Raw genomic sequence first — 21172 nt, forward strand, 5'->3', positions numbered from 1 at the left:
ATAATTATCTGTTATTTAAGCTACCCAGTCTATTGTATTTTGTTATGATAGCCTGAGCTAAAACAATGGCCGAGCAATTCAAAACTTGCATATGTTGATCTTATATTCAGAGGCCTTGCTAAGCTTTCTGATTAATTTTAATTGCCTCTCAGTAGATTCTTTTGAGTTTTCTGCATGCATCACATTGTATACCAATAATGACAGTTTTATTCCTTCCTTTCTAATCCCCCTGTCCTTTTATTTATTGTTCTTGCCTTACCGTACTACCTGGGACCTTGCGTACACTGTGAAGTAGCAGGGCTAATAGCGAATAGTCTTATCTCATAGCCGTCTCAGATGAATAGTGTTCAACATTTCATCCTTAGGTACAGACTCCTTCCTAGCTCTAGTTTTTCTAGAACTTTTACGTTTATGAAGTTGGATGTTGAATTTGATCAACTTTTTTCCAGCATCTACTGAGATGATCCTATCATTTATCCTTTATTAGTCTGGCGAAAGGCATAAGATTAGCCTAATGTGTTATTCTTTTCATAGATCGTGCACACACATTGCAATTAATCTGTCTGTCTACCTACAGGGTATCCTTTTAAGACGGTGGCATCTGTGTTTCCACATGCAATTAGTCTGTCTTTTTCCTTTCTGTTATGTTCCTGTCAGGTACATGTGTAAGGCAACTCATATAACAAATTGAGAAGTGGGAGAGGGTTTTCTTTTTCCTTTTCTCTGGCAGAATTTGTTCCACCAGTCATAAGATTCTTATTGAGAATCTTATTCAGATTCTTGTTTCTTTCTTAATTGTATGGTAGAATTCACCAGTAAAGCTATCTGGGCCTGACATTTTCTTTGTGAGAAGGGTTTTAATTCAGGTTTGAGTTCTTTAATAGTTATCAAATTATTCATATTTTTCACTTAGTGTCAGTTTGGGTAAACTACATTTTTTTCTAGAAAAATTAATTTAATCCCAATTTTCAAACTTATTGGTCTAAGATTATTCATTATATGCTCTTCTCCTTTTTAATGACTGCAATATCCACAAAGATGTTTAGCATGTTACCTTTTAGCTTTAATTTTTTCTAATAAATGCATATGAGTCATAATTAAAAGTAAATCACCCTCTGAACACACCTTTAGTTGCATCCACAAGTTTTAGCCTTCTTCATTCAATTCAAAATTGTTTCCAATTTCTACTTGATTTCTCCTTCTTTAGAATCCCTTTTGTATGAGTCTGCTGGTGGTGAATCCTCTCAGCTTCTGTCAGGAAATACGTTTGTTTCATCTTCATTCTATAAGAATATATGAACTGGGTATGGAATCTAGGTTGGCAGCTATGTTTTTCAGCTCTTTAGAGATGTCATTCCATGGTCCTTTGATTTTTCTGTTGTTGTCTTTGGTCTAATTATTACTCCATTGAAAGTAAGTTATTTTTTTTTTCTTTTTACTATTAAATCTAACAAATTACTCTTTGGATCTGATTTTCTGCAGTTTTACATGATGTGCCTAGGTGCGTATTCTATACCCCCCACTCTGGGTTTGGTGTGGTCTCGAATAGCTGGATTGATGACTTTTGCCAGTTTTGAAAGATTTGCCGCCATTATCTCTTTAAGTATATCTTCCACTAGAACCCTATTTTGGAACTGTACATAAGTATCTGTTAGACTTTCTCAGAATGTTCTGTATCTTCTGACCTCTCATACTTTTTCCCACTCTCCTTTCATCTCTTCATGGTTCATTCTGAATATTTTCATATGGCTCATCTTTAAGTTCACTAATTCTTCTTTGGCCTGTAAAAAATATGCTGCTAGCTTCATTCATCGGGCCACTGTATTTTTCAGCTATAGAATTTCTGTTTGGTTCTTTTTCACATCATCTCTGTACTTTTAATAGATTCCAGCTTTCTGCTGAATTGTTTTTTCAACCTGGTCCTTTCTATCCCAAAAGAAAGTAAACACAGTTATTTTAATGGCTGTGTCTGGGGATTCTAACCTTGTTTATATTGACTTGTCTCCTCATACTACTGTGCAGAGTGTGTGTCTGCGTGTGTACGTATACACACTCGTATTGGGCATTCTATTTGAAAAAAAATTATTTACAGAAATAATTTAAGACCTTGAATGGATTTATTTTCTTCCAGAGGTTATTTTTTTCTTTGCTTCTTCCAGGAACCCCATGGGACTAGCAATTTAAAATCACCTTACTTCAATTTCTGGGACTGAGACTTTCTCAACTAACTGCCCAGATGTTTTGAAATTGGGCTGCAGTTGATACCAAGGCTGGTTTACATCTGGCTCACTCTTTCTCCAAGGGTATCACTTTCCCAGATCTTCACATTCCCATCCAGGTATGGGAGATTTAGAGAGGGCCCTGCCATTGGCACCCCAGCTTTTATTGCTTTAGCTCCATCTGCCTCTCTAAGACTCATCGATGCCTTCAGGGGACAGGCAACCCTTCACCCTGGGCTCCTCTCTCTGCATTTCTGTCCTTTCTTGGATCTTGACCCTGTACTCTTGTGATACCTTTTTACCTTTAACAGATGTTTTCTTATACTCTTGTGTAATTTTTCTAGTTGAACACAGTGGGTAGGTTGATTCAGATTATTTGGTCTGTTAGAAGCAGAAGCCACACTTCTTTTTCGGTGGTCTCAAAACAGCCTGCCCTACAGGTTTTGTTCTTTAATTACTGTTTGAACTAATTTCTCATAACTCAAACATCTCCATCGTTTATTATCTTTAAAATAGAAACCAGAGGGAACATAATGCATCTACACGTTGGCATAGCTGATGGGACCTCGCAGTCTCCATGGCCCACCATTCATTATAAATTGGAGGTAGCAGAAGATACTACAGTGTCTTCTGGATCCTCAGAGAAGTATTAAATCCAGAAGGAGCACAATTTAGAGCTGCTTTTGACAGTGTATCCTGAATTGATTGGTTGCATGCCCACATGATAATTGGATTGATGCCCCTGGAGTGTCAAAATAATGGAGCACTTACTGTGTAAGAGGTGGCTGAGGGACAGGTTAGGCATAGGCTGGAGTGAACTGCATAGCTACTGCATAGCTAGTAGTAAATGATGAGTCAAAGATCATTCAGGTGAATTTTCATGGCCTTTCTTCATATTAACTGCCCACGACCTCTAGGAGGGTCTTTTCCCCCCACCTTCCTTTCTGGCAGAGACAAAGACAAAATGAGAAGAGTGGAAGAGTGGAGAGAAGCAGGTAGAAAGAGGAGAGTCTTGGCAGTGGGCAGACATTTCTAGAAGGTTTTTCCCATATGAGAGTATGCGGGTTGGTATGTGATAAATTATCCATTTCTGGAGATGAGATGAGATGACGATGATGGTGATGATAGGCTTTATCATCATTTTGCAAGATGCAAGGAAAGCTTGAAACTTTTTAAAAAATTAATTAATATTTTTTGGCTGCGTCGGGTCTTAGTTGCGGCACGCGGGACCTTTCATTGCCGTGCACGGGCTTCTCTCGAGTTGTGGCGCACGGGCTCCAGAGTGTGTGGGCTCTGTAGCTGCGGCTCACGGGCTTAGTTGCCCTGAGGCATGTGGGATCTTAGCTCCCTGACCAGGGATCAAACCGGCGTCCCCTGCATTGCAAGATGGATTCTTAACCACTGGACCACCAGGGGGGGGTCCCAAGCTTGAAACTTTTAAACTTTACTTTTGGGATTTGGACTACACTTTTCCGAAAAGGAGACTCCGTGCTGATGGATCATGTATTTCCAAGGTTCAGAAGAGTTAAAATTGCCTACAGGACACTAGTCATTTCTACCACCAGTCGAATTAAATCTCAACAAAACAGTTCTGTAGATTCTTTTAACCATTACTGGCCTGGGAAATCTTTTGCCTAGTGAACTATTAGGGACATTTTAGAGAAAGCTGGATCTTGGTAAAGCATTTTAGAAATAATGAAACAGAACTAAAAACCCATTTTGGAGCCATGGGGTGGACTTATCTCAAAGAATGTTTATAAAGGGAGGTTTTTAAAGTACAACTAAATGGTTCTTCTTTTGGGTTATGATAAAATAACTCATTTAATGGGACATTAGATTTGATTATTTCTAAAGTCTCTATGATTCTATGGTTTATCGTCCCCAATTTAGGCCATAGGGGCTTGATTTATATTTAGCTAATCCAAATAACTGAGTTTTTAATTCCTTGCTACTGAAATTTGGTCCTGTAAACGTAGTCTACACAGAAGGAGGGAAGAGGTAGCATAATCCAGTAGAAACATGGGCAGGAGGGGAAGGAAAAGCAAACTAAAATATCTTTGTCTAAGATGATGGATCCTTTATCTAAAGAGCGTAAGAACATACTAAAGTATCAGTATCCTTAAACAAGGGCAAGGGATCGTCTCTTACACTTCCGTGCTAAAGAAAATCTTTTCTTGTATCAATCTGGAGACGGGCTGAAGGAGTGCTGGCCAGCACTTTCCTTGGTATTGAAGACACCCCGACGTGGGGATTACCTAGTGGGTTTAGGACTGAATTGGCCAAGGAGCTGAAGTTAACTCTTCCTCTTCCCTGAGGAAACATGAATACTATGATCTGCTCCTTGGGTCTTTCTCACTGGAGGCTGCTGAGTTGAGAGGAGACCCTCTTGGAGAAGGCTGAGATTTTTTTCTAAGCTGTTGGGGTGGATTTCAAAAGGTACAGTTCAGTGACCAGAACGTGTGCTAAATAAGTTAACCTGTCCTTTCTCGTCCACTTTGACTATCCATGATTATGATACGTGTGGTCCAGTGGCTGAAATTATGGTGATTTTTTTCAAAAATTCTAGTGTCAAAATTTTGCCTTGACAGTACATCTGTAGCTACTAATAATTCTGTTTTGGGCTGACTCAGTTGCTTTGAAATTGCACGGCTGTGTAATAAGTAAATGAGAGGCAACCAACTATCTATAAAGTAATGGCAAGCACAGAGGAGAGTCTGATGAATTACACACGAACTCTGCTGACACAGCAGGGTGTGGAGACCTGCTCTGCTCTGACTTTCTATCAGAGTTAGGGGTGATGCTTGCATATTTTACAAACACCACACCCCACCCAATTACAACACGGGGTGGGAGTGGGGACAGGAGGTGATAATAAACGAGGGTGTGCAGTGGCAGCGAACCCAAGTACTAAGTACCTAGAGAAAAATACTATGTTCCAGGAAGGATGCAAGGTTAGATAAGAAATGCAGATCCACCGTCATCTAATATGATTTATAACATACACTAAAAAAGCCATCACAGAACCCCTACCCAGGGACTCAGCCCAATAGGGGGAGGCAATACCCCTACCCAGGAACTCAGCCCAATAGGGGGAGGCAACGCATAAATTCACCTAAGCAGAAGGCAAACGCTGAATTCCTGGAACCAAACAAAGGATGGCTTCAAGAGGCAGAGGAAACGGTTTCTAGTTTGGGAATGTTTATCTCTGTGGTCCTCTGGCGGTCTTGTCCATGCTGAGGATTAATCTGGGTTTATGCATAAAGAAGCTATAGAACAAGGTTGATTACTTACTGAGGGGTTGCTAGGTACTTCCCTACCAAGCATTCAGCAGAGAGCAGCTCTTTGCCTATTACAGTCCCGTTTCCTAGATAGGGCATCTCTGGGCATGAGGCTGCACATTCTTCTCGGCAGTACGCTGGTCGTTAAGGTAGACGAATGGCAAACAGATCCAATCGGCCCAGAGACTGAGCGTGCCTGTGGGTGTGGTGCAGGGCTTCCTGCCTGGAGTCCTTCATCTAGGTACCAGATAGCGGCCTCGCATCCCCAGGGAAGCTCGCTCTGGCCTCCCGCGTGCTTCTCCCTGTGCCGGGGGAGAGACACGGGGAGAACTAGCTTGGGGGCTGGAGCAGGTCTGGAGTCAGCTTGGTCAGGTTTTGGATTCTGACCTCTACTGCTGTTTTCCAAAGATGGGTATCGTTGGGCTGTTTAAGATCATTTTAGCTGATCTACACTGAATCCCTCTGTAGGTAATTCTCTTTTAATCCTTTTGAATAGGGCAAATGGAGAGCCTTGGTTTGGTGCCAACCTCTCTAAGGATGACCAGCAACCTCAGTCCTGATAGCAACAGGCAAGCAACTATGCAGAGCTGGAATTCATCCGCACTGTTTTTCTTCCATGTTTTGTTTTTTTTTTTATGCTTAACTTCTAATAATAAGTAATACTTGTTTCTCATTGAGGCTAAGATATAAAGTTTAAGATAACCTGAAATTTTAAAGGTGAATCTCACAAAGGTGAGAAAAATCATGACAAAATGGGAATAAATGAAATTTGTGCAACACACTGCCCATGCTCAAGGCCGTGTGACGTAGGCACGTGGTCGAGTGGTAGAGAAAAGAGGGCAGGAGTCGGCAGGTCTGGAAGTCAGCTGGTGCAAGCTCAGCCCACTGCAGCCTGGCTGTCTGCTGCTGGGGAGGCAGGTGCTGGAGGGTGATGAACAGGATGGCGAGGAAGCCCAGCAGGGGAGGCCCATCCTCGCCGAAGGGCCGGCGAGGCCATTAGAGCGGGTGAAGAGGCTGAAGAGACGATTTGGAAGGTACAGGGGGGGGCTGGGATAGGGTGGCGGTGCTGGCTGGACACACGGGCTCTTCCAAGCAAAAGGTGGGTGGTGAGAGACGAAGGGAAAGGCTTTCGGGGTGGAACTAGGTTCAGGTCTGAGCTCTACCACTTACTCGCTGTTTACCTTAGAGTAACACTTAAATCACTGAGTGAGTCTCAGTTTTGTCATCACCTGCAAGATGGGAAAATAAGAGAACCCAGGTCTTGTAAATTCCTGGGGCTGAGCCCCGTTGTATCTGGCTGTGTGTGTGCTGTGAAGCGTGCAGCTGTGCACAGTGAACGACATCAGAGCCTTTGAACTGGCTCTGCCCGACACTGACTGGACTTGCTGCTGAGGGTATACTCAGGAGAGCTTGGAGAGGCCAAGTTTATCTGAATTTCAGATAAATACTGAATACCGTTGTAAGTCTAGGGACGTCCATATCTTGCATGACGGCCCTATTTGTTAACCAACTGCAGAAAGTTCCACGAACCCCTTAACATTGTGTAAACATTCGGTGGATAGGTGCGCGCTGAAAAGGGAGGAGAGTGGGTATCAAAGATCCAGGTGGACCAACTCCATGATCAGGTTTCCTAGATGAATGTTTCCTTTCCCCTTTGTCTCTAAAGAGAACGATATACAGTCCCTGTCTCACGCTACAGCGGGTGAGGATGCTCTTGGTGAAATCTTAGGGCCCGTGTTTAAGTCCCTCACCGCCACGTTACTAGCTGTGCGCTCACTGGCCGCATTATCCCTCCTGTCCTCATTCGCCACGTCTGACTGCTGGGAGAACTGAAGGTGGTTTGTTTCGTCTGTAGCGAAAGACCCTTAAAGAGAGAGGTTAATGTTAGTTCATTGAGAAATGCACAGGCTCTCTGGCAACAGTCTGTGTGACCAGTTACGGTGGATATCTTTCTGGCAAGACTTATGAGGCAAGTTGAATCACCTGGCAGACAGGCGCGTTAGGCCTCAAGGCAAGACAGAAGCAAAAGCTGACAAAGCAGAGTGTACAGGAAACTTGGGTAAGAAGTTTACATTCTCTAAACAAACAGTCTAGAAAACACTCGTAAGATAGAACCCTACAATTCAGCAGGCCTCAGGAACAGCCTGGAGCTTTCCTGCCTCTCCCTGAAAGTGCCCATTACATAAGAAACCCAAAAAGAAAAAAATTCAGCCTAGAAAGTTGAGTCTGAAGAATGGTGACCCCGTTTGAACAGGACATCCCAAAATGACACACCGGCTTTCAGAAGAGGAATAGAACAGGGTTTGCATTCATGCCCATAGGCCTATGTTCTTAGGTAAACTAGCTAGATCCTAAGGGGAGGTGGAGGAGAGAAGGGGAGAGATGAGAAGGTGAACAGCGGTGGAAAAGGGTAAAAATAAAATATCAAAGACAGCTTCTGCTACCACCACGCTATATCCCTTCAGGCAACTGGGTGCAGAGCTGACAAGCCAGTGACATGGGAGAGTGAAATAAGCTTTCTAGAATGCAAGGGCCTGAGCACACAGCATACGTGAACAGTAATGGAGGGGGAGGTAGCTGACACGGGGTCTTTAAAGAGGAGGTGGGGAGAGAAAGACCAAGAAATGCACATGTATTTTAAACTCACCAAAATAGACTTACATTTCCAAATGAAAACATAATACTGCAACCACTGTGTTTTCTAGCTCAAAGTCATAACTACCAAGTGGTTGATACAATTTGACATGATTCAACTGCTACCAGTATTTGTTCACTAATTGCATTTTTCATTTGTATCTGATCTACTTCAGCTGCTTATAACATAAACACATTCACACAAGACCAGATGAAGCAGACGATTTTAGAAAAGAAAAACAATTTAGAGAGGAGGCTCTTTATCTGGGGTCCATAATTCCTAAGAAGGTTTATTAACAGGGGTGCCAGATAAAATACAGGACCCGGATAAATTTGAATTTCAGAAAATGAATAATTTTTTTTACTCAAGGTAGGCCCCAAGATTTCATGGGCACACTATTTATTAAGACATTTCACAAGATGCACGAGTCCCTTGACATTGTGTAAAACTGTGGAAAGGAGATTGGCTATAGCTTTCTGTCAGAGTCTTGAATCTGTGATCTCCCAATAGTAAAACATCATTAACGGAAAGAGAGAATTCTCTTTGCCTGGCCTGAGCTTCCCGGCAGCCAAAGCCAAGGGGCCAGTTTACCGAATAGCAGCCAGGAGAGGAGGCCCAAGCGAAAGGAGAGCCTGCCTGGGTGTGGCGGAGCTGTTTCAGGGCTCCCTGCAGCCTGACGGGAGTCTGAGAGTTGAGCCTGAGGGCAGTGGGACCCCCTGGAAGGGTTTTGATGTTTTAAAGGATCGGGTTTGCCTTCCTTACAAACTACCTCCAGCTGCTGTGCGGAGATTGGCTTGCGGAGGGGCAGGAATGGAGAGGACAGAGGGGACAAGGGCCTGGGGTGGGCTGGAAGGAAGGGAACAGACCGGAGCGGTGTGTAGAAGGTGATGGGGAGTCAGGAAGAGAGACCCAGAGGTTGGACCAAGTGCCTCAAGGGTCAGGGCCCTCTCCACTCGGGCTTTAATGTTTGTGCAACCACCACTGTAGAAAGTGGGTGCGGCTGCTTTTCTGCATCCTCATTATTTCTTTTCGGTACACGGGCCCCTCACTGTTGTGGCCTCTCCCGTTGCGGAGCACAGGCTCCGGACGCGCAAGCTCAGTGGCCATGGCTCACGGGCCCAGCTGCTCCGCGGCATGTGGGATCCTCCCGACCGGGGCACGAACCCGCGTCCCCTGCATCGGCAGGCGGACTGTCAACCACTGCGCCACCAGGGAAGCCCAATCCTCATTACTTCTTGAGTGAGGCTCTTGAGGGGGGTGGGGTTCTGAGTGATGATGAAGTAAACGTACAGTCTTTACCTGCGTCACTGAAAGTAGCCACGCAGCGCCGCGGCTTCGGCTGCCATCTCCTCTTCCGATCTCCACAAGGCTGGGGAGTCCTCCTTCTCGTTGTCATGTTTCTGGAGCTTTGGAGAAGAAAACTAGGCTCAATAATAGGCCCTTGGGATCTCCGTGAAAAAGTCTTGGGGGAGCGGCCGAACAGCATTCGCAAATCAGAGGCCGGGGGCGCGTGTGTCTTTGTTTTCATTGTAGTAGTTGCCAGAATTTGAAAATGGGGAGGTTTTGTGTACAAATCCACATTTCCAGCCTTTGTAATACAATAACTAGATTAGGCTGCTACATGTGGTCCCGTCACCGCCTTGTAATTATCTGCTGAGGTTGGGAGTGGGCGTCACAGACGGGGGACATTCTGCATTTACCAAAACCCTCACCACTCTCAAACATTGCGCTTGGCCGGCATCATCCATTCGTTTTACTTCCCAGACGCTGAAGGCATTACGTTTGCCACCTACCCACAGGCGTTCCCCAAGCTGGCCTGGGGTTTACGTCCTCTTCTCTTTGGCTTAGCCTCTGTTATATGAGCTCTGAGCGGTTTTGCTCAGCGAGCCAAAACAGCCCGGGCTAATTTATGAGAATAATGAATAGAAGGGCCATGAGTACTGAGTAAGAAATAAAAGAGTACATGCCTTAAAAGAGGCTTCAAGCAGGCAAACGGTAAAAAACAAAGAAAAACTAAATAAAAAATTAAATGAGGAAGCCTCAAAAAATAACAGTTGGTCTTAGACAAAGGAACCCTTTTAAAATCCTCTTCAGACACCCATATTTATTTAAAAAACATTTTGTATATGTCTCAGATTTACATATTGAGTGAATAAAATTTCAATTCTATCAGAGAGAGAGAGAGAGGGTGTTGTCGGAACTCTCTTCTTTAGAAGAGGTCAGTTTTTCACCTTAGTCTCCGATTGCAATTTAGTTTTATTAACTAAATTTGTTATTCCTGTGCGTGGCTCTACACACTGTAAAATGCTGAGGGTATAAATTCTTACAGGAGGCACAATGTACTATTTCGTGTTAAGTCATTTAGGGAGATTGAGGCAAACTAATAGCACCAATGATAACTAGTATTCATGATGTAAAGGGAGGTTTCTTCTTCACGCATTATTTCCTTGTGCATCATTTCGTTTAATCCTTACAATAGTCCATACACAAGGCAGGCACTGCTTCACTCCTCACCAAGGAAGAAATTGAGTTCTGAGGAAGTTCATTCACCTATTGGAGATCACCCAGCAAGGAGCAGTAGTGCCAGGGGTGTCCCCGGCAAATTTTGCCTTTTAGTCTATCCTGGAGGAAGTGCAGTGCCACCGAAGAGCGAACAGCTCCACAGATCCTGCTGCAGCTCACCGGGTACCGTCACCCAAAAGCCAGATCCTTTGACAAAGGAGCCTGCTGACTCAGGAAAAAAAGCCTCACGACTAAAATAGTGGCGTTTGCTATTTCAGGCCCAACTCATTCTCACTCTAACCCAGAGACACCCCCCGCCCCCTACCCTGGCAGCTTGCAGCCGATGGAGAAATGTCCCCATTATTTCAGAGCAAACTTTGATACAGAAGGCAAAACAGTGAGGGAACAAAGATAGCCTGGCCCTCCAGCTGAGCACTATTTCTACTCGGCGTAAGTTTGAGCCTAAATGAGTTTCATTAGCATATAACCAGGACACAAACATGTCATGGATCTTCCGCTCAGAATCTGGCTGCCAGCACGCTGGTTTTACGTTTTGCCACATAGATTTAATTCTCCTTAGTGGAAGAAAACCACATTAAAAAGTCATTTCCCTCCTTGCAGAAGCAGATATGACGCAATGGCTACAGGCGAGGCAAACGGGATTGCGATTTTTCTACTCAGGAACTGATTTTCATTTTGATACTAGCTTTAGGTCTGTTATAAATCCACCTTGTAACAATTCAGTAGGATGACAAGGAACGATGCGAAGCCCAGGCAATATGGCCTTCCCACTTCTGGTGCTGAAATCCAGCATTAAGTGGTCTCGTCACACAGATCGTACCAGACGAGCGCAAATAATTTAGGGCCTGCAAATGTTAATGCCTCTTCGGTTATTAAGCTCCCGTCTGCTATTGTCATATGCCTTACAGATGGCAACGTTGTGCCAACGCTTATAAGTTGTCTATGGAAAACAGGAAATAAGTAAAACAAAAACTAATTGTATTTGCAAAGCTCTGTTGTATATGGTTTTTACAACTTAGGGGTTTCCCTCCTAAAAGCCCCAGATGGAAGTGTGTAGCTTTCCTTAGAACGGCCGTGCTCAACCGCGGCTGCCCACTGCAATCAGATAGAGAACTTTAAAAACTACAGATGCCTGGCTCCGCCCCAGGGATTCTGATTTAATTGGTCTGGGGGGCAGCCTGGGTGTGGGGATTCTTTTCAAACTTCTCAGGCACTTGAGAAGCAGTGCATTTGAGAGAAGATTGTGTGTATAGACAGAGGCCATACACGTAACAGAAATAATACCTTTGCCTTTAAACCCGTTGCCTACGACTCAGTCGACAGTATGGAGGCTTTCCTTTGCAAACCCTGCTCTGGAACTGTAAAAAGGGAGTAGTAGGAGGTGTGATTAGTGATGTGCGTGACACGTAGTAAGAGGTGCTGAGGGTTTGCTGCTGCTGCTACCATGACTATTATTATCATTATTATTGTTATTATTATTATATGCTGGATATACTGTCCCCTGACAGTGACCAATGACCAACCCACAGAGGTTGTTTCCAGGGGTAAAAGTGCCTTTACCATCCTCATGGTTTCCCAGGGACCTTTATCTTTTGGACCTTAACTACTGTGTGAAAGGATTAACAGCCGTGATCAGAGTTCAAACCAAACCAAACTAATCTAATGAGACATTCAAGTCTGAGGAGGAAATTTAGCTCCTTCAGCCCTAAAATACCAGCAATAATTCCTACCTCTCAGAGTTGTTGTAAGAAGTGACCGAAGTATTACTGGAGGCTCCTGACAGGTAAAGGTTAAGGTCCTTAAAGTAAAAAGCATGTGGTGAAGGTCAAATGCAGTCAGAATTACCCTGGGAGCACAGCTGCCAGATTTAGCAAATAAAAATACAGGGCACTCAGTTAATTTGTTTTACTGTATCTCATGCAGTATTGGGGACATACTTATACCAAAAAATATTCGTCATTTATCTGAAATTCAAAAGTAACTGGACATCCTGTATCTTATCTGGCAACTCAGTCTTGCAGACCCCTCAGGAAGGGACCATAGGAAGTGCTTGGTTTTATTTCGCTTGTTCCCAAAACCACTTAGCTGTGAATCCTGGAGAAGATGGAGGAGACTGTCCGAAGGAAGGTCAAATTCAAGGCTAGCATTTTATGCATTCTGGGGCTTATTATTATTTTTGCATGAAATGCAGAGGAACTCATTAGCACTGTTTAAAATCCACAGCTCGTCTGTTCTGAGATGCACAGGTTTTCCCATTGTAACGTCTCTGAAATCAAAGCATGTCCTACAGTCAACGGTGTGTCATAATTTAATTGGCAGTGTTTTTCTTTCCTAGTAGTACATAAAATAACAGTAGTTCTTTCCACTAGGGTGTCTGGGATTCACTGCTGTATAGTTCTCCATCTCTTTCCTCCCTGCTGTGAGGCCACAGAAGTTAAATCATGAATATGCTCAGCACCAAGGCTGATGTAACGTCTATTCCTTCCCTTCTCCTTATGCAACAGCAAGAGTTGAAACTCTTTTCAGAAGCATGGTTCTTTGAGGAAGGCTCATGCCAAAGCTAGTTACAAAGTTTGCAGAAAGTCGAACCAAAGTTTTTATTCACGTTCCACAGAGGGAAGTCTGTGATGGCTCCTCGAAGTGAATTCTATTTCTATACAGCTTTGAAAAGAGATTAAAAAAAAAACCTGTATCTGCAGTCTTCCTGCTTTATCTGCCTGAAATGATTTTGGGGGAAGGTAGCGTTAACAGGATTTCTGATTGAAGTACTGATACGTGTCGATTTTGACACTGTGCTACTTCCTGTGCATTGAGTGTGTTCTCACGAGGCATGTGGGGCAATGATTAATTCCCTGATGTAATGCTCAAACTGCCTTGACTATTGACATTTTTATAGCTCTGTAATGGAATACAGTAGGAGGAATGATTCACAATAATTTAAACGTTTTTTTTCAGAATTTAGAACTAACCTGTAGTAAAATGCCAAATTATCTTCCAAGAGCAGAAAAACAATTTAAAGCCACTTCTCAAAGAAGACGGTGGCTGAATATAAACTTGGGTGGTGGTCTAAAATCCATCAATATCTTTCATTGTTTAGTTTTGTAAAACAATACGAAGAACGGAGAGTTTAAACCACTTCTTACAGGTTGATGGTTCTGCTCAGACAGGTGTTTATATAAAGTATTTCAAGGAAAATAATTTCAATGGGAAGTATATCCTTAATTTTTTTAGATCTGACCCTCTGTTACTGCTTTGAATTTAGCCAACAAGCCTTTGTTGAGCACATGATATACTCCAGGCACCGTTCTAGCTCTTATGAAAGCTATAAAGATGAATAAGACAAAAACCTTTGCCTTCTGGGGTCTCACCACCCAACAGGGCAGACAGATTCATACACACATCATTTAGTCCAAGTCAGGATGGTATAAATACTGGACTAGAAGTTCTATCATAGTGCTCTCAGGATATCGGGGAGACAATAATTCTTACTGGGGTAGGGTCTGCGGTTGACTTTAAAAAATCAGGATTTGCACTGGCGTCAAAGATGGTGATGGGATTTTAAGGACAGCGTTGTTCTGGGCAATGGGAACAGCTTCAGCAAACACATGAGGAATCTATCTGCCAGCTCTCCTGTAACCTGTGCCCACCATCAGCTTCACCCTCCTCTGGCACTACTCTTTCTTTCATGACGAATGCTGCCCTGGCATCCTAGCCATGCCTGCCCATCTACCAGAGTTGTTGAGAGAGCTGAAACTTAGTTGCCCTTTTGAGAAGCTCCTTAACATTCCATTGCTTAAAGAAGGGACCCACACCCCAGTGGCCCAAAAGATGGCCTCCAGTTCTACAGTTCAAAACTGCAGAAAGTTTTGAACCCTATTGAGAAAGATATTCCCCTCCCAAATCACCTTTCAGTCGTCTGAGTAATCAAAAAGAAAGTCTCCGTCGGTAGGAGCTTGTCCTGAACATGGTACCAGCGTGACCTCTAACAGAATGAGAGGTGCCATCCAGACTCTAGCTAGAATATAAGACTATTTTATTTAGATCTTATTTATTTGAGGCTTATCTCTCATTTATGATGCCATCTCAAGTTTCCTTTTAAAGTAAATCTAAGTTAAAAATAAGAGTCAATTTAGAAAATATGTTAAGTGTGGGAAACATGGCATTCACCTTGGGAGATGGTCCAGAGGTGGGAATTGGAGCAGAGATGGAGGAAGTGACGACTGCAAACGTGAAGCTTGGGCCTTTCAGAACATGCGACAGCCATGTGGGCATGGTTGTTTTTATTGAGTTGAACAGTAGAAGGCTCCAGAATTTTTTTTTTTTATGACAGATGCTTAGAAGTCAAAATAATTTCATATAAGAGCTCTGAAGAGAATCAGAGCAGAGTGATGTGCAGGGATGGTGGAACTTTGGGGGAGGGGGTGTCTGGAGCAAGGCCTCATGAAGAGGTGCCATTTCAGCTACGACATGTACAATGATTAGAGGTCCATGAAGCAAAGGCTAGGAGGACAGCAAGCGGACAGCAACCTGGAGGGAAAAGGAAGCTTGGCATTTGAGTAACTGGCTGCAAGAGTAAGTGCGGGAGATAGCGGGTCCCTTACAGCTGGTGGGGATGGCTAGGAGGTTTGGATTTTATCTGTGGTGCAGTGGGAAGATATTACAGGGTTAGAAGCAGGGAAGTAAAAGGACTGAATAACTTTTCATAAAGAATAGCCCGGCTGGAGGAGATGGAAACAACCCAAATGTCCATCATCGGATGAATGGATAAAGAAGATGTGGCACATATATACAATGGAATATTACTCAGCCATAAAAAGAAACGAAATTGAGTTATTTGTAGTGAGGTGGATGGACCTAGAGTCTGTCATACAAAGTAAGTCAGAAAGAGAAAGACAAATACCGTATGCTAACACATATATATGGAACCTAAGAAAAAAAAAAAGGTCATGAAGAACCTAGGGGTAAGATGGGAATAAAGACACAGACCTACTAGAGAATGGACTTGAGGATATGGGGAGGGGGAAGGGTAAGCTGGGACAAAGCGAGAGAGTGGCATGGACATATGTACACTACCAAACGTAAAATAGATAGCTAGTGGGAAGCAGCCGCATAGCACAGGGAGATCAGCTCCGTGCTTTGTGACCGCCTGGAGGGGTGGGATAGGGAGGGTGGGAGGGAGGGAGATGCAAGAGGGAGGAGATATGGGAACATATGTATATGTATAACTGATTCACTTTGTTATACAGCAGAAACTAACACACCATTGTAAAGCAATTATACTCCAATAAAGACGTAAAAAAAGAATAGCCGGGCTGGGGAATTAGAGGGAGACAAGCTAGTGTAGCAGCAGAGGAGAAGCGCTGGGAGCTGGGAGGCTCACGAGGATGGGGGTGGAGCGGGGCTCAGGTGCCCACAGTCAGGGTGGTGGTGGGTCCGTGCAGTTAGTGAGAAGGCTCGGCCCCTCCCTGTACATGGACCTCTGCCTCTGATGCTTCCTTCCAGGCACTCTGTAAAGCACACATTGATCCTGGTCCCCTGCTCAAGGCTGCTCTGAACCAGTGTGAAAAATCACTCCGTTTCTGCTCAATACGTGCAGAACACTTCCCGAAGTCCCTAAGAACCCTTTCTGGACCATTTAGATTGGCACTGAGTTATATTTCATGATCTTGATGCTGTCTCACTTTCTCTGTCTCTCTCATACACATACAGCCAGCATCCTTTGAGCACATATTTTGTCCCCAAACACCGAATGTCCTTTCTCTAAGTACTGGTTATTGAGCAGATTATCACCACTTTGGGCTTTCTTGGTGTCCTAATGAATCACCTCTTGTTTTCACTTGAGGCAAAAAAAAAACAAACAAACAGAAAAACACGACTTGGGTCATCAACCTCTTGCTACCACTTCTGCTTCTTTAGAACCCTGAGATTCTTCAAATATTTCTTTGGGCAAAAATATGTTCATTTCCTCCGTTCTTTCTCTCCATGGGAGGGATCCTGTGAGCTGAAACTCTGGACTAACCACTAGATTACTGCAACCAAATTCCCTGCAGTTCCCTCTGTTCACTGTTGCGTTTCCATAGTCCAGTTCTTTGCCCTCTATGGAGAGAAATTCTGGTAATTGATGGAGCATTCATCATTTGATTAGCTGCCAGAGCTTTGACTTGAGCCTAATTTGCTTGAGTAGAAGCAAAAGTTTTTTAGTGCTGCCAATGGGGCCAAAATGCTGAAATAAACTATTAATTAATGACGTCCCACTTTCAAGGAGTATAGCATGTTGATGTTTAAGAATTTGTAACCCCCCAAAGTATTTGCCAAACCGCTGTACTATAACAGAACCCAACTGCTGATCCAATTATCCATTAAAGTATCACATTGTCAAGCCGACTGCCAAAGCGGCAAATGAGACTGCCAGCATCACAGTTTGGATGAGATACTACTCAACCGACGACTAAACTGTGAGTGGTCTTCAGAGCATCCCATACACCCTAATAACCTGTACAAACCCAGGTGAACAATTCTGGTTTGCTGGGGTGCACACCTGCCATCAGAAAATCGCTTTAATTGGTGGGACATTAAAGTTTGCAGTTTTCCATCAGAAGCTTGTTAGGAGCAGTTCAGCAAAAAGCTACTGTGGCTTCTGGCCCTATGCAGAGTTGATTTTAATTAAAACATCAAAGGGGTCACTTCCGGTCAGGGGAGCGAGCCATGAAGCTAACCTGAGATGTGCATCTGATGAAGGGAGGCCCACCTGGATCTGCCGTGCTGCAGGCCACAGTCTAGAACTCCCTGACAACGTGACATCGGGCAGCTGAGGAACAGGACTCAGCAACGGGGCTGTGAGGGAGCACTGAGGGTTGATACAGGAGTCGCCGCATTTGAGAATCATCGGCATAGACAGAGTGAAGGGCAAACTCGGCTTATTCTTAGGACACCCCACTGCTAAAATTTTCCTCACAGCTTACTACAGTGAGCTTCATGTTTAATCCTGCCTAATAGTGGGGCTTAGCATTTCAGCTGACAGCCCCATTTACAGCGGTAACCTGGCCGCGACGGTTCGGTAGAGAAATCAATTGCGCTCACCCAGGAGTTCTTTGCTCTTCCAATTATTAAAAAAAAAATCCAAAAGAAAAAGCACTCAGGGGCTTCCCTGGTGGCGCAGTGGTTGAGAATCTGCCTGCCAATGAAGGGGATATGGGTTTGAGCCCTGGTCTGGGAAGATCCCACATGCCGCGGAGCAACTGGGCCTGTGAGCCACAACTACTGAGCCTGCGCGTCTGGAGCCTGTGCTCCGCAACAAGAGAGGCAGCGACAGTGAGGCCCGCGCACCGTGATGAAGAGTGGCCCCCGCTTGCCACAACCAGAGAAAGCCCTCACACAGAAACGAAGACCCAACACAGCCAAAAATAAAATAAAAAAAAAAAAAAAAAAAAAGCACTCAACAATAGCTGATTTGGTAACAAGCCTCCTGTCTAGTTCCCATGTTTATGGTAGAAATCACCAAATCACAGTAACATCCATCTTTGTACCCTCACTGCTTGCTGTGTCTGACACCCAGGAGTAGGTTTTCAAGAAACATTTGTCAAAATAGGTCTCTAAGTTACAGCTTCCCTCCCAACCTACTGGCTGTGCAAGTTCATCATCCCCATTTTCCAGAGGAATCAATCATCCAAGTCTCTCTCTTAGGAATGTAAGTCAGGAGAACATCGCATGGCTAATTAGGAACAATCATTGGTTCGGATTAGAAATACAGTTTACTGGCTTCTAGTTCACTCAGGGATCCACTCTGTAAATTTTCCTTTGGTTAACATTTTTGAAAACATGGGTACTAAAGCAGTCCAGAAAAGAAAACCAAAGTTGCAAATAGAGATCAGCCTCTGAGCTGGGGTGCCTCCTCTGTGGGTGGGGGGCGGGGGAGGGGGGCAGTTGTCTCCCAGGGCAGTTTTCAGTTAGTAATTGCTGGTCACTGACGCCTCGCCCCAGGCTCCACCCTATCTGAGTTTTCCTGGTTTTTCCGTGGGTAGGAAATTAGTGAAGTCACAGGGACTAGAGATTTCTACCAGTTTGATTCCCTCCGGCCTCCTGTTTCTAAAAACATGCTCACCAAGAAATGAGATGAAGCGCCCTTGGAAAGGGAGGTTTGTGATGAAGCAAACTTCAGAGAAGGAAGCATTTATTCAAAAAGCAATTTCCTCAGCCAGTTGTGCTCTGTAAGCCTTTCTTCCCTCCATGTTTAGGACACTGGTGTTTGAACAAGAGCGTTCTCCTCCTTTCCCCCTAGAGTGATGTCAACCTGTGGTACTCAGAATGAGGAAAGGGAAAAGGCAAAGGGCCAATTTCAGGTTTCGTTTGAATCTCCTGAACTTTTTATTTTCTATTTGCTCCTGCTACAGTATGGCTTCTTTTTTTATCAAAGGCGCCTTACAGAAACTTTAGAAGCATGGGCCAGGCGAGACAGCTTATCCCCGAAGAGGGTGCTAAGACGGTACACCACCAAAAATTCACTGCCATAGACATGGCCTATCAGAATCCTGCTTAACACAATGCTCCAGGCAGCTACAACTGGGCCTCAAAATAAAACCCATTTGGAGAAGCTGAACTAGGTTAGGGGGTTGCAAATATGGGTCCCCCAAACACTGGAAACTCGTTTGTCTGCAGAACTCATTCGATTAATCAACAAATAGTAAGATGTCTTCCATGTGCTGGCACAGTGCATTGCACCGTGCAGGCTGGGCAAGGCTGAGTGTGTTCAGGAGGCTTACGTTCGAGGAGAGAAGGCAGGCAATTAGCAAGGAATCAAACCTATTACAACCGTGAGAGAGAATAGTAAAGAGAACTATCAGTCAGTATATTAGATGGTATGATCAGGGAAGACTGCTCTGAGGAGGTGACAGTTAAAGCTGAGAGCGATCAGCAAGTGCAGACGTCCAGAGAAACACGGAGGTATCTGAACGCTCTCTGAACTGGCTGAAGGCCAGGGACTGAAGCCGAGTGAGGAAGCACCCAAAGAAAGGGCAAAAGAAGCAGGTGCTTCTCCCTCCCTGTAGGACCAGCGGCGCAAGTGCTGGAAGAGAAGAGGGATTGGATGATTCACTGGTCGCATCACCTTTGTTCAGCACCCATTTTTTCTAGGCTCAGAAGAATAGCAATCGGGTGAAGACACAGGGAGCCCAGATGTGGCGAGGTGAAGGAGGGGAGGCCAGTCTGGCCTTTGAGCACGGGCAGTGCCGCTCCCTGGCTTGAGTTTTGCTTGCTGGGTCTCTCCCTCACCTTAACATCAGGTCTTGCTAACGGGAAGCTTTCCACAGGAAAGCGGATGAGCAGCAAGTTATTTGCACAAGTGGTGACCACCGTGGAGCAGCGAGGATGCTGGCTGACCTCGGAAACTTCTCTCCGAATGTCCAGCCTATGTTTGGCTGAGCTGAAAGAGCTCCCCTAGCGCCAGCCAGCCAGGTGCCTGGCACCGGGACCACGTGCGGGCAGATGAGAAATGACTAACAGAAAACCTATATTCCAGGGGTGCTCACCACTCTGCTGGATTGGTCATGCTTCCTTCTGTATACAAGACGATTCGTTCTGCCTCTGGTTACAAAACTGCACCCTCTGAAGCTGCTGTGCACCCCTTGGAAGTAACCTACCCTCCGTGACTTACAAACCCATTCATTTCTGATGGAGCTGTTCCAATGCCCTTCAAAGAACCTGGCCAGTGTACACTGCACAAACAAATTAGGAGCCAGCCTTTCCCAAACGCCTCTGTCTATTTCACTTAAAAGCCTTCTTTGGGCTTCCCTGGTGGCACGGTGGTTGAGAATCTGCCTGCCGATGCAGGGGACGCGGGTTCGTGCCCTGGTCTGGGAAGATCCCACGTGCCGCAGAGCAACTAGGCCCGTGAGCCACAACTACTGAGCCTACGCATCTGGAGCCTGTGCCCCGCAACAAGAGAGGCCGCAACAGTGAAAGGCCCGCGCGTCGCGATGAAGAGTGGCCCCCGCTTGCCGCAGCTAGAGAAAGCCCTCGCACAGAAACGAAGACCCAACACAGCCAAAAATAAATAAATAAATAAATTTTTATAAAGCAGTTTCTTTAAAAAAAAAAAGCAACCTTCTTTAATGAAGACATAAAGCCTTGGATGTGGCTGGAACGCTAAGCTTACCAGGCATGACAACAGATCTTTGTCACAGAGGATTTCAAATGCCTTTAAAAACAAAAGAACAAAAAAACCCCAGAATACTCAAAAGAAACTGAGACTTCCTTGTTAATCGGCTCAGTTGTTCATTTTATATACCCTATAAGTGACCATTACTCAGAAATCAGCACAGACAAGGAGATATAAGGCAACTGTAAACACACACACACGCACACACACACACACACACACACACACACACACACAGCTTCGCCTGCGTGAAAAATTAAAATGCAATACCGGCTCATGACTTTTTTGAAGCATCAGGCTAGAAGAAACATACCCTCACCTTTTTCAGCTTCCTGCTGTGCATCTCTCAATTATTTATTACTAA

General features: G+C 44.5%; 1 protein-coding gene across 8 annotated transcripts in view; it reads right to left on the minus strand.

The window, feature by feature from the left end:
* Nucleotides 1-21172, minus strand: part of FHIT (fragile histidine triad diadenosine triphosphatase) — a 1451582-nt gene that overhangs the window by 15743 nt on the left and 1414667 nt on the right. For 7 of the 8 annotated variants that reach the window (XM_022572687.3, XM_022572686.3, XM_089918157.1 and 4 more), the window contains one exon: nucleotides 9432-9538. The exons of the other annotated variant lie outside the window; for it this stretch is intronic. In XM_022572687.3, coding sequence (XP_022428395.1) covers nucleotides 9437-9538 — 102 coding nt within the window. In that variant the 3' untranslated portion in view covers nucleotides 9432-9436. The remainder of the gene's footprint in view (nucleotides 1-9431; nucleotides 9539-21172) is intronic. 8 annotated transcript variants of the gene reach the window in all.

The sequence above is a fragment of the Delphinapterus leucas genome, chromosome 10, assembly GCF_059928025.1.
Source record: "Delphinapterus leucas isolate spDelLeu-1000000601 "Yukka" chromosome 10, BTC_Dleu_Yukka2, whole genome shotgun sequence".
Lineage (NCBI taxonomy): Eukaryota > Metazoa > Chordata > Mammalia > Artiodactyla > Monodontidae > Delphinapterus > Delphinapterus leucas.